The sequence below is a fragment of the Phaethon aethereus genome (assembly GCF_964289735.1).
Source record: "Phaethon aethereus genome assembly, chromosome: 3".
Lineage (NCBI taxonomy): Eukaryota > Metazoa > Chordata > Aves > Phaethontiformes > Phaethontidae > Phaethon > Phaethon aethereus.
This window is the reverse complement of record NC_138576.1, coordinates 115,815,217-115,828,978: the sequence shown is the minus strand read 5'-3', so window position 1 is coordinate 115,828,978 and position 13,762 is coordinate 115,815,217. Positions and strand designations below refer to the sequence as shown.

Below are 13,762 nucleotides of genomic sequence, written 5' to 3'. Positions count from 1 at the left end.
TTCCCAGCCATGATGTCCCGGAAGATCATCATTCTCTTCGCTCAATTCCCTTAAAAAAACCAATGGTATCTCTATAGAAAAGGAGGAGCTAATACAGCATTATAGTATCCCTGTTGGGGTTTCATTTTAAAGTTGTTTTGTTGTTCTTCCAGAGAGATTTGTTTCAGATATCAAAGTCACATGAGCTGTTTCTAAAGTGGATTTTGGTGAATGCAGGCAGTTATCTGAGCAGCTCTGGCTCATCACAGCTCTGTGTGGATGCCTGTTTTGTTGTTTTTCCAGCATGGTTTCCCAGAAAATAAGAAGCCTGTCTCTATCACTTTTTGGCATGATACTGAGATAAGTCACCGAACTGTGCTGACCCGATGGTGCAGTCTCTCCCTGTGCACAGCAGAGGCATTCCTGTTGTCATCAGAGCTTGATAAAGATCGATGATGGCTGGCCCATCTTCTGCCCAGTGTCATTGAGGGGGAAAACACTAGAGATGGCTACATCCACAATTCCTTGGCAGAGCTCTGCATACAGTTTCCTAAGAGATGAGAGAGAGAGACTCAATGCCCAGGCAGGACAAACCAGCAAGCCCCTCACCAATTTTTATGTAGACATGCATTTTCCCAGCAGGATATACAAGATCCTGCTCCCATTACAGGTAACTCCAGCGTGGCAAATGGGAGGATGGTGGCATCTCTTCCATCTCCTCCCTGCCTATCCCAGCAACCGTCTTCTTTTTCAACAGTGCTCCCATTCCCAATATTGCTCTCTGCCAGATGGGACCACAAAACCCATTACCTAAGTTTACAGAACAGGCTCCTAAGCAGAGTCTCCAGGCCCTCAGGCCCCAGATCTGAATCACTGCAAGATGCATGGGGGCAGACAACAGCTGAGCATCCCCTGTACAGGCCTTTCAACTCATGGAGTCATGATTATCACACCAGACTCCGTTCATGTGGGGATGTACCCCAGAGGGACTGCTCTGATGAATTCACGGTTTGATGAAATGCTGCACTGGGCTGCAGCTGTGCACATCATCTTGTGACGTGGCACAGAGACTTCACAGGACCCTCCGGAAGTGTGGGATGTGTTTCACCATGTCACAGCTCATGCAGAGCAGTATTAAGAAGAAGAGAGACAAGGTGTTTGAGAAATGAATTAACAATAGCTTCACTTCTGCTGAAGGAAATACATGTGTAACCCCTCCGAACTTGCTGGCACCTGGGACATTTTTAGTACCAAAGCTGTCTTTACTAGGATTAACAATGTCTTTTACCCTGTGCCTTTGGGGCTACATGCCAGTAAGATGCTTTTTCAGCTCCTGGGAATGCTACTGCTTTCAGCAGCCAATTTTAATCTCTTAAATGGGAACTGTGTGATATGGGTGCCGTAAATTAGAATAAACCTGAAGAGAGAAGCCACAAATAGCCAAAGCCTACCTCAGCTGCTTTCGATGACCTCCAAGGGCAAACAGGGCATTGATGCAGCCCAAATCCACCCAGTGACATCCAAATTCCACCCATACAGCAACACAGTGCAAGGCAGTATTCCACCATGGTGCACATGGTGAAAAGGGCATCCTGGACACAGAAAGCTCCCCAAGCCCTAGCCCTGAAAAGGCTGCTGAACAGGCTGTCTGGTAGGTTTTGACTTGTATTTTCTGTCTACTGTTAGTGATGATCTAATCCAATCCAATCCAATCCAATCCAATCTAATCTAATCTAATTCTAATTCTAATGTAATGATGTACAGCCTGTTCTGTTTTGCTGGGCTTGTATACGATACAGATGCCAATTTAGCAAAGACTTCTAGTCTCCCACAGTTGTCTCAATCACACAATAGAGCACCTCCTGCTGTGCCTATGCAGAGATGTTCATGGCAATGGCCATTTGGCTGTCTCAGCCTCCCTATGGCTGGTGGAGGCTTTGATACAATGTCTGCAGCATCCACAGTGTGCTCGTGGGTCCTGCTGCCTGCAAATTCAGTCACCAACTTCCAGCAGCTGCCCTTAATGCTACTCATTTATCATGTGTTCAGGTAAAGACCAGTCACCAGTGGCTCCACAAGAGAGACTGAGAAACCACCTGGGCCCCAAAGCATTAATTCTGCAACATAACTTCAACCCAGTAATGTCAATAAAAATGACCCATGTTATATTCAAACCCATTTGTCCAAAAACTAAGGTTAGTGCCCCATCTCACATGGGAAAGAAGCTGGGGGATAGCAAACAGAGACAGGAGCAATGAACTTAAATCAACTGGCACTTAGAGCAGTGTCCAGCATGGGTTAGCCTGGAAAACTCTCCTGTCATTCACCTTCTTCAACCTTTTCACTTGGACCTGGGACACAGCCATGTTTTTGGTGAGGCATGTGAGTGGTGGTATCGCAAAGGTATTACAGAAACTGATTACTCACTGGGCACATGCCGGGGCTCCATTCACTTCTATCAGCCAGACCTTCAGCTCCTCATCCACCATAAAGTCAAAGCCAAAGAGCTGGAAGCTCTGGTAGTGAAGATGCTTCGTGCTGATTGCAGGCTCTATACACATAAGGCAGCTTCTGTGAAGGGAAAAACAGAAACCCAAGATTAAAAGCCCTGTGGACACATCTGTCACACTGCAGCTTCTGCGGGCATGTGCATAGCACAGTTAAGTGGAGGGGTCCCCTGTTGCCCAGGGACTGCCACAAATTACAAGCTATATCCAACACACGTCATGGTAACCAGGTCCCTACAACTGAGATCATGGAATCATCAAAACACGTGTGGGGACACCCCTGAGTTAACTCAGAGCTGGAGAGGAGCATCCATCCTCACTACTGGATTAGGCAAGTTGAAAAACATTGTATACAATTAGAGCCTGGAGCAGAAGGCACAGCCACAAAGGGCTGCATCAGGTCCCCAAGGAACTGCCACTGAGAGCTCATTCACCTCCAAATCACTCAAAGATTTTGTCATGTCTTTTTGGTATAAGTAACAGCAACAGGGTACTTGCAAAGTAAATTCCACCATGAAAGATCACTTTGTCAAGACCTGCATTCTCTTCAGCACCATGATCTCCGAGATCTCCCTCCAGGCACTTTCTGTGCCCATGACGTAGCTGGCTCTGGGTGGACCGAGTAAGACTACCTATGCCAATGAGATGTGCTGCTGCTTGCTGATGGTGGGGGAAGCGGCGACATTCTGCAGACCCAAGAGGCTTCATTTCCCCTTTTACGCCTTATACCTTTTTTAACTGCAGCCTCACCCAGCCCTGTCTTTCGACCTACCTTCTTCCCTTACCAAGTGATCTCACTCCATCCTTCTCCAGCCACAGCTGGCAAGATGCAGACACGCTGACACATACCCTTGAGAGAAGAGCTTCCACAGGGAAGTCCCTTTTCATTGAGCAATGACACTGAGGTGTTTATGGCTTCATCTTGTATTTATGCAATTGAAACCATTCCCTTATCAGTGTGTCTGCTTCCTCAGCTGTGTCCATACACATTCCCTGTCACTGAAAGGTTACGTTCCCATATGCAACAGGCAGCTGGCTACCTTATTATGTGTTTGATTTGCAGTAAGATGCTATTCTCAAGCGTTGTGTTCAGGACATCCATCAGATACTGGTTGAACTCCTCGAAGAACATTTCATTCCCTTCCTCATACCGCCCGTAATTTTTGGAATATTCCTTCTGAATGCAGTGATTGGTCAAGTGGCAGGTTTTGTCCTGGAAATTAGCACTGTTATATGGTTCAGAAGAGGTCCGCAGGACACCCTCTCTATAGAGGTAGATATTATATTGATGATCCACGAGAACCCAGCTCCTGGGGGGCGAGAGAACATACTCTAGTCTCAGCGGCTTAAAAAGAAACAGCACAAAAATGAATCCCCGTATTATTAAAAAAGCAGAAAAGATTACCTGATGTCAAACTTGCGATGCCCTGGCTCTAAAAGCAGAGGCTTCTCCAGGTATTTCTGAATTACATGCACTTGTCCCTGCTCATCGATGAAGTCCAGGAGCTCTGCAGCCTCTGAAGAAATCAGGATCCCTTCCCCTGGCACAGAAAGACGAAGACAAAATTAAGTAGAGGATCCTCCTACCTCTGCTGGAGCTTTTTCAGGGCCCAAGTGGACCATGGCTCATTTGCCCAAAAAGCCACATGACATGCAAGAACCCGTGGCCCCAGAGCTGGTCAGTGGCCAAGCAATAACATGTTCACCCAGTGTCAGGCCATGAATCTGCAGAGAGGGATCTCCCTGTTACCATGCCACAGGGCGTCTGGTTCCCCAGTATCCAGAGCTAACGCAAATGGGAACCAAGGGTATCTGAGATGGCATGGCCTCCTCTGGGGCTCGTCTGCAGCGGGTGGCTATTTAGGTGCAAGGGGATGCGCAGCAGAGACCTTGGCAAGCAGCGAGGCAGCTGCTTGGTTTGGGGGATTTCGTTTCCTTTTCTGGTGTTTTATTTTGCAGCTGGGCTTGGCAAGTGGGTGAGGTGAGGGGGTGGCACACATGTTCAGCACTTGTTCAATTTTGGTTTGGTTTTCCCTGTTTTTCAGCAGTTTGGAGAACAGGGGTTTTGGCAGTTTGTGAGTGTTTTTTTTTCATTTGGGGAGGAAGGTTTGTGTTTTTTTATCCTAGACTCAAGACCTTCTCCCCCTGCCTGGCTTCTCTGCCTGCCAGAGGCAGTCAAACATGCACACTTGTGCAGTGTTGCCTGCTCACCGAGTTCATTTAAGTTACTATTAAAATCATTGCTGAATGAGGAAAAGAACTATTTCAAAACGTTCATCCATGTAGACAGCGATTTCCCCTGCTGTGAAAGCTCTTCATTAAAGAAGTTAGATGTGCTGTTTAAATACTGCCACATTTTGGCTGTAGCCATCAATGTTCATTTCTTTCAAGAGTCCAGATATGAAACCACTGTTGCAGAGCAATGAAGAGAGAACATACCCCTTCTGGGAATTGATGAAGGGATGGCACAGTGCCACATGAGGGATAAACCATCTCAGGTAAAATTATCTAATGCTTCTCTGGCACTATGCCCAGTCTTCAGGCGTTTAGTTGACTTTTTGGACTAAAGCTGATAACTTAGTCTTAATTTTGTGCTGAGTGCTTTGGAGGAAATACTGAGTAAAAAGAAACACTCTTCAAGGGGACATCAGGGGGAGAACACAGGTTTGGAGCACAGGCAGGGTTTGACAGGATCATCCCATAGAAAATGCTCCTAGCTATGACTTCTGAAGGTTGCTGTCAACACAGCCCTGCAGGTACTTTCACTGCTCCATGCTTTGCATACCTGCAAGTCACAGCTTCCCAGCCCTACTGACCCCCTATCCATCCTAGTGTCCTCTACTGTAAGGAAGTCCTTTCACCAAACTATCTTTCTCACCCATGCTTTATGCAGGGGGCAAGATTTTTAGTCCCCTGATCACAGCGGAGCCAGGCAGAAACTTGCATTGGTAGAACCACAGGCTGTGCACTGGGGGAAGGAGGGAAACAACATCTCTGTAAGGCAGTAAAGCCCCTGCAATGGGAAAATCAGCAGGCACCTCTTCTGCATTGGACAGATGGTGAATCAAGGGGGAGGTTAGCTTAACTGTGTACCTAGTCAGCAACCTAGTGAGGCAGCAAAGCAGCTTACATGGGGCAGCTGTCCCTTCTCTCAAAGAAAACAATCAAAATCACTAGCCACAGTTGAAAAATCCCTCAACCTTTAAGTCAGGACATCCTAAGACTTTTAATTTTCCTTTTACTGATGGAAAAACAAGCTTCCACTAGACATGTCCCGAGTCAGGGGCTGTGCCTGAGCTGGATCTGCCTTGGCAATTAATGTCAACAAGCTTTCTTCTTCATCAGAAGTAATCTCCAGACATTTAAAACTTCCCTCTAGAACATGAGGCTCTGCTTTCTACTTTAATTCCCAGCTTGACTTCTGCAGCCCACTGATGAATATGAAAGGTTACTCTGCTTTAATACAGAAAAGAGGGGATCACACTTGAACACAGTATGTGGAGAGTTTAAACCTCCCCATCATGCAGTGAACTATAGCAAATAGCCTTTTCAATTGCCCAGACTGATTCTTTGCCAGTTATACCACACAGAAACACATTCCCCCACTGGCATAATGAAAGGACTCGTCTCCCCACCCTCGCGGATGAAAATAAGCATAGTCTGCTGCTGCTTCTTGGTAACGCAGCCAATAGAGCACAGCAGTGGAAGAAGCCAGCATGAAGGACAGTTTTATCATGCAGGTTCCCTGCAGTCACCCCTTGCTTTCACATTTGCTGGTGATTTTTGTAAGACTGCATCAAAAGTAACTCTGCAAATATGAGTAATACATGTGGGCTTGTTCCCTTTGAAAAGACCAGGTCCTTCCTCAGGCTGGGCTCTGCACACATGGCAAGTTAAGTTTTCATAAAGCCATTCTGATAACCTGCCTGTGATACTGCTGTAACTGACAGACAGCACATAGTTACCAAAGCATTACATCTACAGCCATGTCCAGCTATGTTGTCTAATAGCTCATTATTTCTGTAGTGAGTGATGCAATGACCCTGGAATGAGGAAGGACACATTATCACTTAGGTATTTATTGCCTTATTAAAATTAAAGGGACATACAAACATTGCATTGCTTGTCTTTGCTCTGGTACCTTCCACTGAGGCTTGGGTGTAATTTTGATGCACTGAGCTCGTGCCTGCTCAGCCAGTCTCTCAGTGTGACCATGGGTAGGCCACTGGCACCAGGCATCTGGGTTTGGTTCAAAGACAAGCAGCAGTATTTCTGCCCAGGTGAAACCAGGCTTAGCTGCAGCATGGAGAGCTGGGCTCCTTGTCCTTGAAGGCTGCTGTCCTGCCTGCTGCCCTCCTCCCTACATCCTGTTCTGCTCCCTGTTATCTCTTGCTCTCCATATTCGCCTCGCCTGCTTGTCCCTGCTGCCTCCTCCCTGCTCCAAACTTCCCTGTATTTTGAGGTGCATGTGTAGAAAAGAAGTGCCCTTTCATTGCCATCCATGTCCTAGGTAGCACGTGCATTTTATAAAGCTTGTCAGGAGCCCCATGGAGTTGGTAGATGAAGCCCTTCATAGACAGGCTAGGTATCTGCTGGGCTCAGCCAAACCCTGGGACTCTACTGATCAAGTAAAGAGTAAGGAATAATGAGAAGGTGGCTCATTTTGCTGTTGAATGAACCTTTGGCACCAGCTGAGGACTTGGCAATCCACACATTGCCTTCTTTGCCTTCCCGCCGCCTGTTGTAAGCTGCCAAGAAGACTTCCCGCTCATCTGTCCTTGTGTTGTTTATGAGATGGTGAATTCCATTCTGTGCTGGAGCCACAGGGGTCTTCAAGTTTGTTGGGTAAATCACATACGACTCAGGGAACCACGTGCAGGACTCCGATAGTTCAGGGCTTGTCTTGATTAGCCTGGGTGAAGAGAAACAGGCTGTTAATCTCCAGAGTGTCCCCACCTGCATGGACATCATTTAGCAAGTAAAAGTCATCATTAACTGGACTCTTTTGCTTGGTGAAGAATAGCAGCTTACAGATAGTCTGTGCTAAATTATTATATTTTCCTTAGACCCTTGAAATTAGGGTTTTCCTAAAGATATCACAGCAACTCCAACCTGCAGCCAAGTACTGCTCTTTGAACCAGCCCCATATGCTTTCCTTAAACGTTTTGTAGATACTATGGGTATCATGAAACAGTAGAGAAGTTTCCATGTAACTAGAGCTTGCAAGGCATTCCCTGCATCATCTCTGCACATGGGAACTGAGGAGGTGTGTTTGTTAACACAGAACAGGGCAGGAAGGATGCAGTGATCACAACAGGCAAAAGGGAAGCTGGAGCAGTAATGTCCTCTGTGCTGGTGCTTAGCTCTTGATCCCATCCCCACTGAGATCTGATCAGGTGTCCCAGCTGTGGATGAAGACCACGGGGAACCCATTGAAAGCAAGGACACAGCTGCATGTTTCATGTCCCAAGGTGTCTGGGAACCCCTTGCATCATGCAGCCTCTGATCTCTTGGGTACATCTCTCCTACCAGTAATGTCTAGAGATGCGAGCAAACTCCTGTTAGCATAGCTCAGCCTGTTTTCTTTCGGAGTTCAGGGAGCTGCCTGCTTCTCTGAATACTCACTCTGTGCTTTGCTTAAGGCCAAAAGCAGAGCTCATGACTTGATGACTCTGTGCATTTGTGCCTCTCTGTTGAAATAGCAGCCAGTCAGTAACTCCCTGGGAGCCCTGAGGAATGTCATTTGTGGTCCCTTGGGTTCATAAGTAGCTCAATGCATGGTTGACCGGACAGTTAGAAAGGTCAGCCAAGCTTCAGGAGAGAAAAACAGATGGTGAAAGCACCTTCAGAACTGCCTCTACACCATGGGCGGCAGAGAAATGCAGCTGGGGAGCACCACAAATGCTTGTTTAAAAAATACTCTGCTAGTTCCTGACAAACACCATCACCACTGTTAAGGAAGCAATTGGGACCAGGTTCTTTGCAGGGGAAGGAGAGGCCTTGCATCAGCACACATGGTCTGCAGGACTGCATCAGCAAGAGGCAGCACAGACACTAACGTGGAATCAAACACTTGAAGGAGACCAAGAGCTATGACATGAAGATGCCCTAACGGCCACAGAGCTTGCACAGGGACAAGGGTTATCTACAATGAAAGCTCATCCACATTTCCCCAGGAGACCCTGGCACATCTGGTCATGCAGAAATAACTCCCAGAGCTCTTCCCGGAGATGTCTTCAAGCATTTGTTTGACCAAGAAATCTGATTAGCTAAAGGCATATTAGTGTCTCATCTCTGTATGAAAGAGAATAAAAGGACTAGGTTTTTAATTAAATGTCTACAAGAAAAAAAGAGCAGGTATGTTTGGGTTTTTTTTTAATCTTTTGATTTGGGTCTAATCTGATTCAATACACTCTATGGTTTCAAGCAGATGTAATTCAGTGGAAACGGCATTTCCCCTGAAGTTACAAAGAGGTCTTTGTGCACACAGATAGCTCTAGAGACCAGCACAGAAGTCTGAAGGCAGTACATGCTAGGACACTCCCAGGGCAGTTGTTCTGTGATATACTCTCTGAACAGGTTCACCACTTGACAACAGAAGAAAAATTTCTGCCAATCCAATGTAACATTTCAGTGAATTTCTTACTTCACCAGAGATGCTTTGCGGCACAGCTTGTCTGCTCCCCTGTAGTAATTCACCAGCTGCACAAGTCCGGGTTCATGGCCTAAAAAGGAGAAACAAAGAGGTCATACAAACTTCTCAATTAATGAGGGAAAAACACTTGCTTGGTGCAAAGGACCTGTGCAGTAGGGAAGAGAAAGAAAGGCCGTTTCTTTGCCCTGGGTCACAGAAACAGGCTCTAAGCTGGTACTAGCTCCTGTGGTTTCCTCATTTTAGTTATGAAAAACCATAGGCTTACCCAAGTGTGTTTTGAATCTGACACTTCCATTTTCCAAAGGAAAATAATAATTTCCTAATTCACACTGGGAACTGGTAGCGCCACCCAAAAATGTTCTCCATTTGCTGGTAGCAGCTTTTAAAAGCCAAGATTTCAGTTACTCTTAAATGCAGTAGAAGGATCCAGGGAAGCACACCATGATACAAAGATCACAGCTTAGGAAAGGGCCTTGTTTCTTTGTCATGTACAGCAGGATTTCCTGTCAGAGCTGGTATCACAAAACACTGGGACATGTTAAAAGATTTGGAGTCTTGCTTCCCTCTGGCAATTTGCAGCAAGCCCCCTTGGATAGCAAGGGTGAGAAGAGACCTCTGGGGGTCTCTGCTCCAACCTCTTGTTCGGTCAAAGTCTGAGTAGCTTTAAGGATGAAGATCCTACTGCTTCTACAGGTTCTTGTTCCAGTGCTTGACTGCCATCCTGTGTCCCCGACTATCCTGACGGCTCTGTCTGGAGTCACTCCAGGGTGTGTATGCCTTTCTTGTACTGGAAAGTCCCAAACTGGTCCCAGTATCCAGCTGTGGCCTAACAAGTGAGAGAGCACCAAACAGAAGGGTACCTCCTCACCAATACCAGACTTCACCACAGCCTGCCTTCCTTCCCCTTCTTCTCACACTACACAAACACTTGCACTCAGCTGGAAGCTCTCTGGGGGTACAGGATAGCAGCAGTTGTCTGAAAGGTAATGCAAATCTGGGGAACACCACGCAGCCTCTCCCACACAACCAGTGCAGCCAAAAATGGATGTGCAAGAGATGCGTGATGCCTGGGGCAATGCCTGGGCCACTGGTGACAACCGACAGAAGTTAGTTTTCCCTATCGATGGATAGGGAAAACATTGATGGAAAACTGCTCTGGTTTGAACTGACCTAGGACCAAGCGGATCCCCCAAGCACGGCAGTCACTTCCATCTTTACCTTCTCTTTAAAAAAAAAATACTTGTGGGAGTGACTTAGACCCTGATAAAGGATTCAGAGTTTTAGTTATCCTCCTTGGCACTTGCATGGGAAAAAAAGGCCAGAAGGAAACATTACCTTCAAAAACAGGCAGCTGTGAGAAAGAAAAATTCACACAGAAATGAATATCTATTTCAAGCTCAAAGTCATGGCCCGGAGCTGGGTCACTATTTTATGCACAAATCTTTAAATACAAGATAGCAAAAAAACATCTTCCAGAAAAGATCAGTAACTTCAGGCACTTCAATATGTAGCCAGCACTTGCCCGGTGCTAATTTACTGAAAGAAATTAGTAAAGAACCACGAAATTTCCTTCTGTTTCAAATTTATCAATTTTGCCTTGCTCCTGGAATCGAGGTCAAGAAGGACATCCCACCGCTCTGGGTGGACTCTGCCCCACAGTGGTCAGTCCACCCTGTCACCAGTGATGGAGAAATGGGGCTGGTGAAAGGAGGATGAAAGTGGCTGAAACCTGCTTTGAAACCACTGCTGTTGGATAACTCTGACCCGCTGGAAGGCACATCCTTGTTGGTTTCCTAAGCATCTCCATGGAGCAGTGGGCTGTGATGTGGAGTCTGGTGGTCAGCAAGGAGGGACCATGAGATGGGAAGGGGAACAGGTTCTCAGGCATGCTGTGAGGTCTGCACCATGCATTTAGCAGGGTTAAAAAGCTGCCAAGGCACTGAGCAAACTGGCGATCCTCCCATGGCCAGCAGGGCTTAGTCCAGCATCCTCTGCTCCATGCTGCCTCTGCAGCCTCTTCCTCCTTTCCCTCCCCTTAGCACAACCTGCTTTTCCATTAGATACAGACCTGCATGCAGATACTCGCAGCTTAAGGGCACGATCCACCAAGAATTAGGGTATCAGTGAGAGCAACAGAAGTCCCTGCAGCTGGACAGAAGCAGCAGTGCATACTGAGTGTCCCACTTCTACCCCTCTCCCACATCAAATGATCTAGTTTAGCCCCTGAGTAACACAAATCCCTACAGCTTTCTGAATTACTTCCTTAAGTAGAGCCTTTAGGAAAGCCAAACCAAGCCAGATTTGATGCATCAGTTGCTCAGGAGGACAGCTTTAGAAAGATGTACCAGAGAAGATACAGCTTTTTGGAAGATGTACCAAAATAACCATGTTATTTTTGGTCTGAATCTACTGCCTTCAGGCAACCAGCTCCTGCTATAGGAGAATGGGTTAGAGAAGCCACTGCCAAAGCATGGTCCCTCTCCATGGATCATACATGTGTCTTGGCTGTGAGAAATGGTTTGAATTTTCAGGCATCCCATGACAACACATGCTGAAGGGCTCACTGAAGCCCTTCTATCACCCCAGGACTCTTTTTGAAGATGGAAGGGGTTAATAGGAGATGGCCATGAACCCACCATGGCTGGATGTGCTGTGCAGGCCCACCCACACCAAAGAACTATACTTGTTCCGCAATGAAGCCAAATGCTCACAGGCCCTGCCTGCTGGCCACATTAAAGCACAGGTCTGCTTGCTGCGCCTGGCTACAGCATCTGTGAGCATCCTTGCTGCTTAAGCCTCTCCCAGTGTTTCCCTGCCCACTGCAGAAACCCTGACGCTGGGAGGTGACAAGATGGCATCGCCATGTGATGGGGGCCTTCCACGCACAAAGGCATATGGAGACAAGGGAAGAGGTGCTGGAGCTGGTGACTTGCAAATCTGAAAGAGCAGTCAGTGCTGGGTCTCAACTACAAGAAAGGGGCTGCAAAAGCTGTCCTTGCCCTGGAGCTGCTGGGGTGAGGGCTCCTCCTGCTCTGATGTTTTTGCAGCACTGCTTCTAACTGCAGAATCACCCCAGGAAGGAAGAAACCAGGGCCAAGGGCAAGGAGGGAGGCCAAGAGGGTCCCAACAGCCATCAGATGCAGACTCAAGGGACTGCAGGAGGGAAACACACTGCCCTGCTCGGTTTTTCAGTGTCCTCATCCCAAACCTGCTCTGACAGGCCTGGTGACAGGAGCCAGCACAGCAGCTGGCACCGTGTACAGAGACCTGCAAGCCTTGCGGCTCCTGCTGGCTCGCCCCCCGCTGTGGGCAATGACAGTGCATCTCTGCTCCCTGCCACGCCATACGATGCTGCCAGTGCATAGTACTCTCCCTCCCCGCTCTTAGGCTCTTTCCCATCTGCAGGGCAGAGGGCCAGGGTGGCTGTTCTGACAGCCCTGCCTGCCATGGGACAGGCAGTGCGCACAGCAGGCAGGGGACAAGCCTGCACAGGGAAGCTCCCCAGGCCCTGCATGTTGGCAGTGTGACAGAGGGGGTCAGACAGCAAGGGAAAAGGTTGGGGGAGGGGGGGGTGGCGTGTCTGGCCCTACACACACACAGAGCCTCTGGAATAACCCTCACCCTGCTCCAGGCAGTGACTAGACGTGCTGTTACCCACACCAAGCCCTTGCAGAGGCACATCCCCACCAGCCTCAGCTCTGGAGTGAGTGTGCCTGGCTCAGATCTGCTCCCCCACCTGCTCCAAACTGTAGAAACACCCCCATAACATGTAAGCTCAGCACCACAACGTCCCTGCCCTGCACCAGGCAGTGGGATGCCACTGGCACCACCGTGTTCCCTGCAAACCCATGCTGGGTGACCAAAGCTCCCTGCAATGGTGAAAATAGCCCCAAGAGCATTGCTGCAGGTTGGGGCAGGCCAGGAGATGGGGGCTGCACCCGGGGCTGCGACATGTGAGAGGGGTCCCCGGGTGCCCTCTGCCCACACCACGCTGGTCTGAGTGTTTTGGGGAGCACCAGTGAAATCGCCCTCCGGAGCGGGATTCTTTGAGCTAGGGACAGCCGGTCCCCGCAGAGAGCCCTGCAGGGGGCCGGGAAACGGCTGCACGGAGCCCCCCCGGTCCCCGCCCTTTGTTCTGGGCGGCGCAGGCCGGGGGCACGGCGGGTGCCTGTGACGGGCCCCAGCACACGGTCAGTTGTCGCTGCCAGCCGGAGGCTCGGTGACAGGGGACAGGGGCATCCCCTCCCAAACGGCGGGGGGCTCCGCCGGGGCACGCCCTGCCCGCAGCCCCCGTGTCTGCAGGGGTGACGGGAGGCTGCGACGAGCGCGGGGGACGCCGGTGGGCTCAGCGAGGCAGGAGGGGCACAATCGCAGCCCGCGTCCCCGGCTGCAAGGGAGCGAGGCGGGAGGGAGGAGGTCGGGCCCTGCTGCCGGCGAGGGGCGGCGGCGGGGGGGAACCCTTACCCAGCCTGCCGAAGGGGAGCCGGTTCCTCTCGCCCAGCATCAGGTTGAAGCGGGGGTTGTCCCTCCGGAGGCGCCGCCACTGCCCGCTGGCCAGCAGAAGCCGGCTCACCTCGGCGTACACGCTGCTGCCCTCGTCCCGCACCACGAAGGTGTACAT

General features: G+C 49.2%; 1 protein-coding gene across 1 annotated transcript; it reads right to left on the bottom strand.

The window, feature by feature from the left end:
- Positions 1-411: 411 nt before the first annotated feature.
- Positions 412-13,762, bottom strand: TTL (tubulin tyrosine ligase; the record flags this gene model as incomplete). Its single annotated transcript, XM_081997676.1, has 7 exons — positions 412-529; positions 2,407-2,550; positions 3,527-3,796; positions 3,892-4,027; positions 7,166-7,398; positions 9,133-9,211; positions 13,606-13,762. 7 exons carry the CDS (start codon positions 13,760-13,762, stop codon positions 412-414), a joined length of 1,137 nt encoding a protein of 378 aa, XP_081853802.1.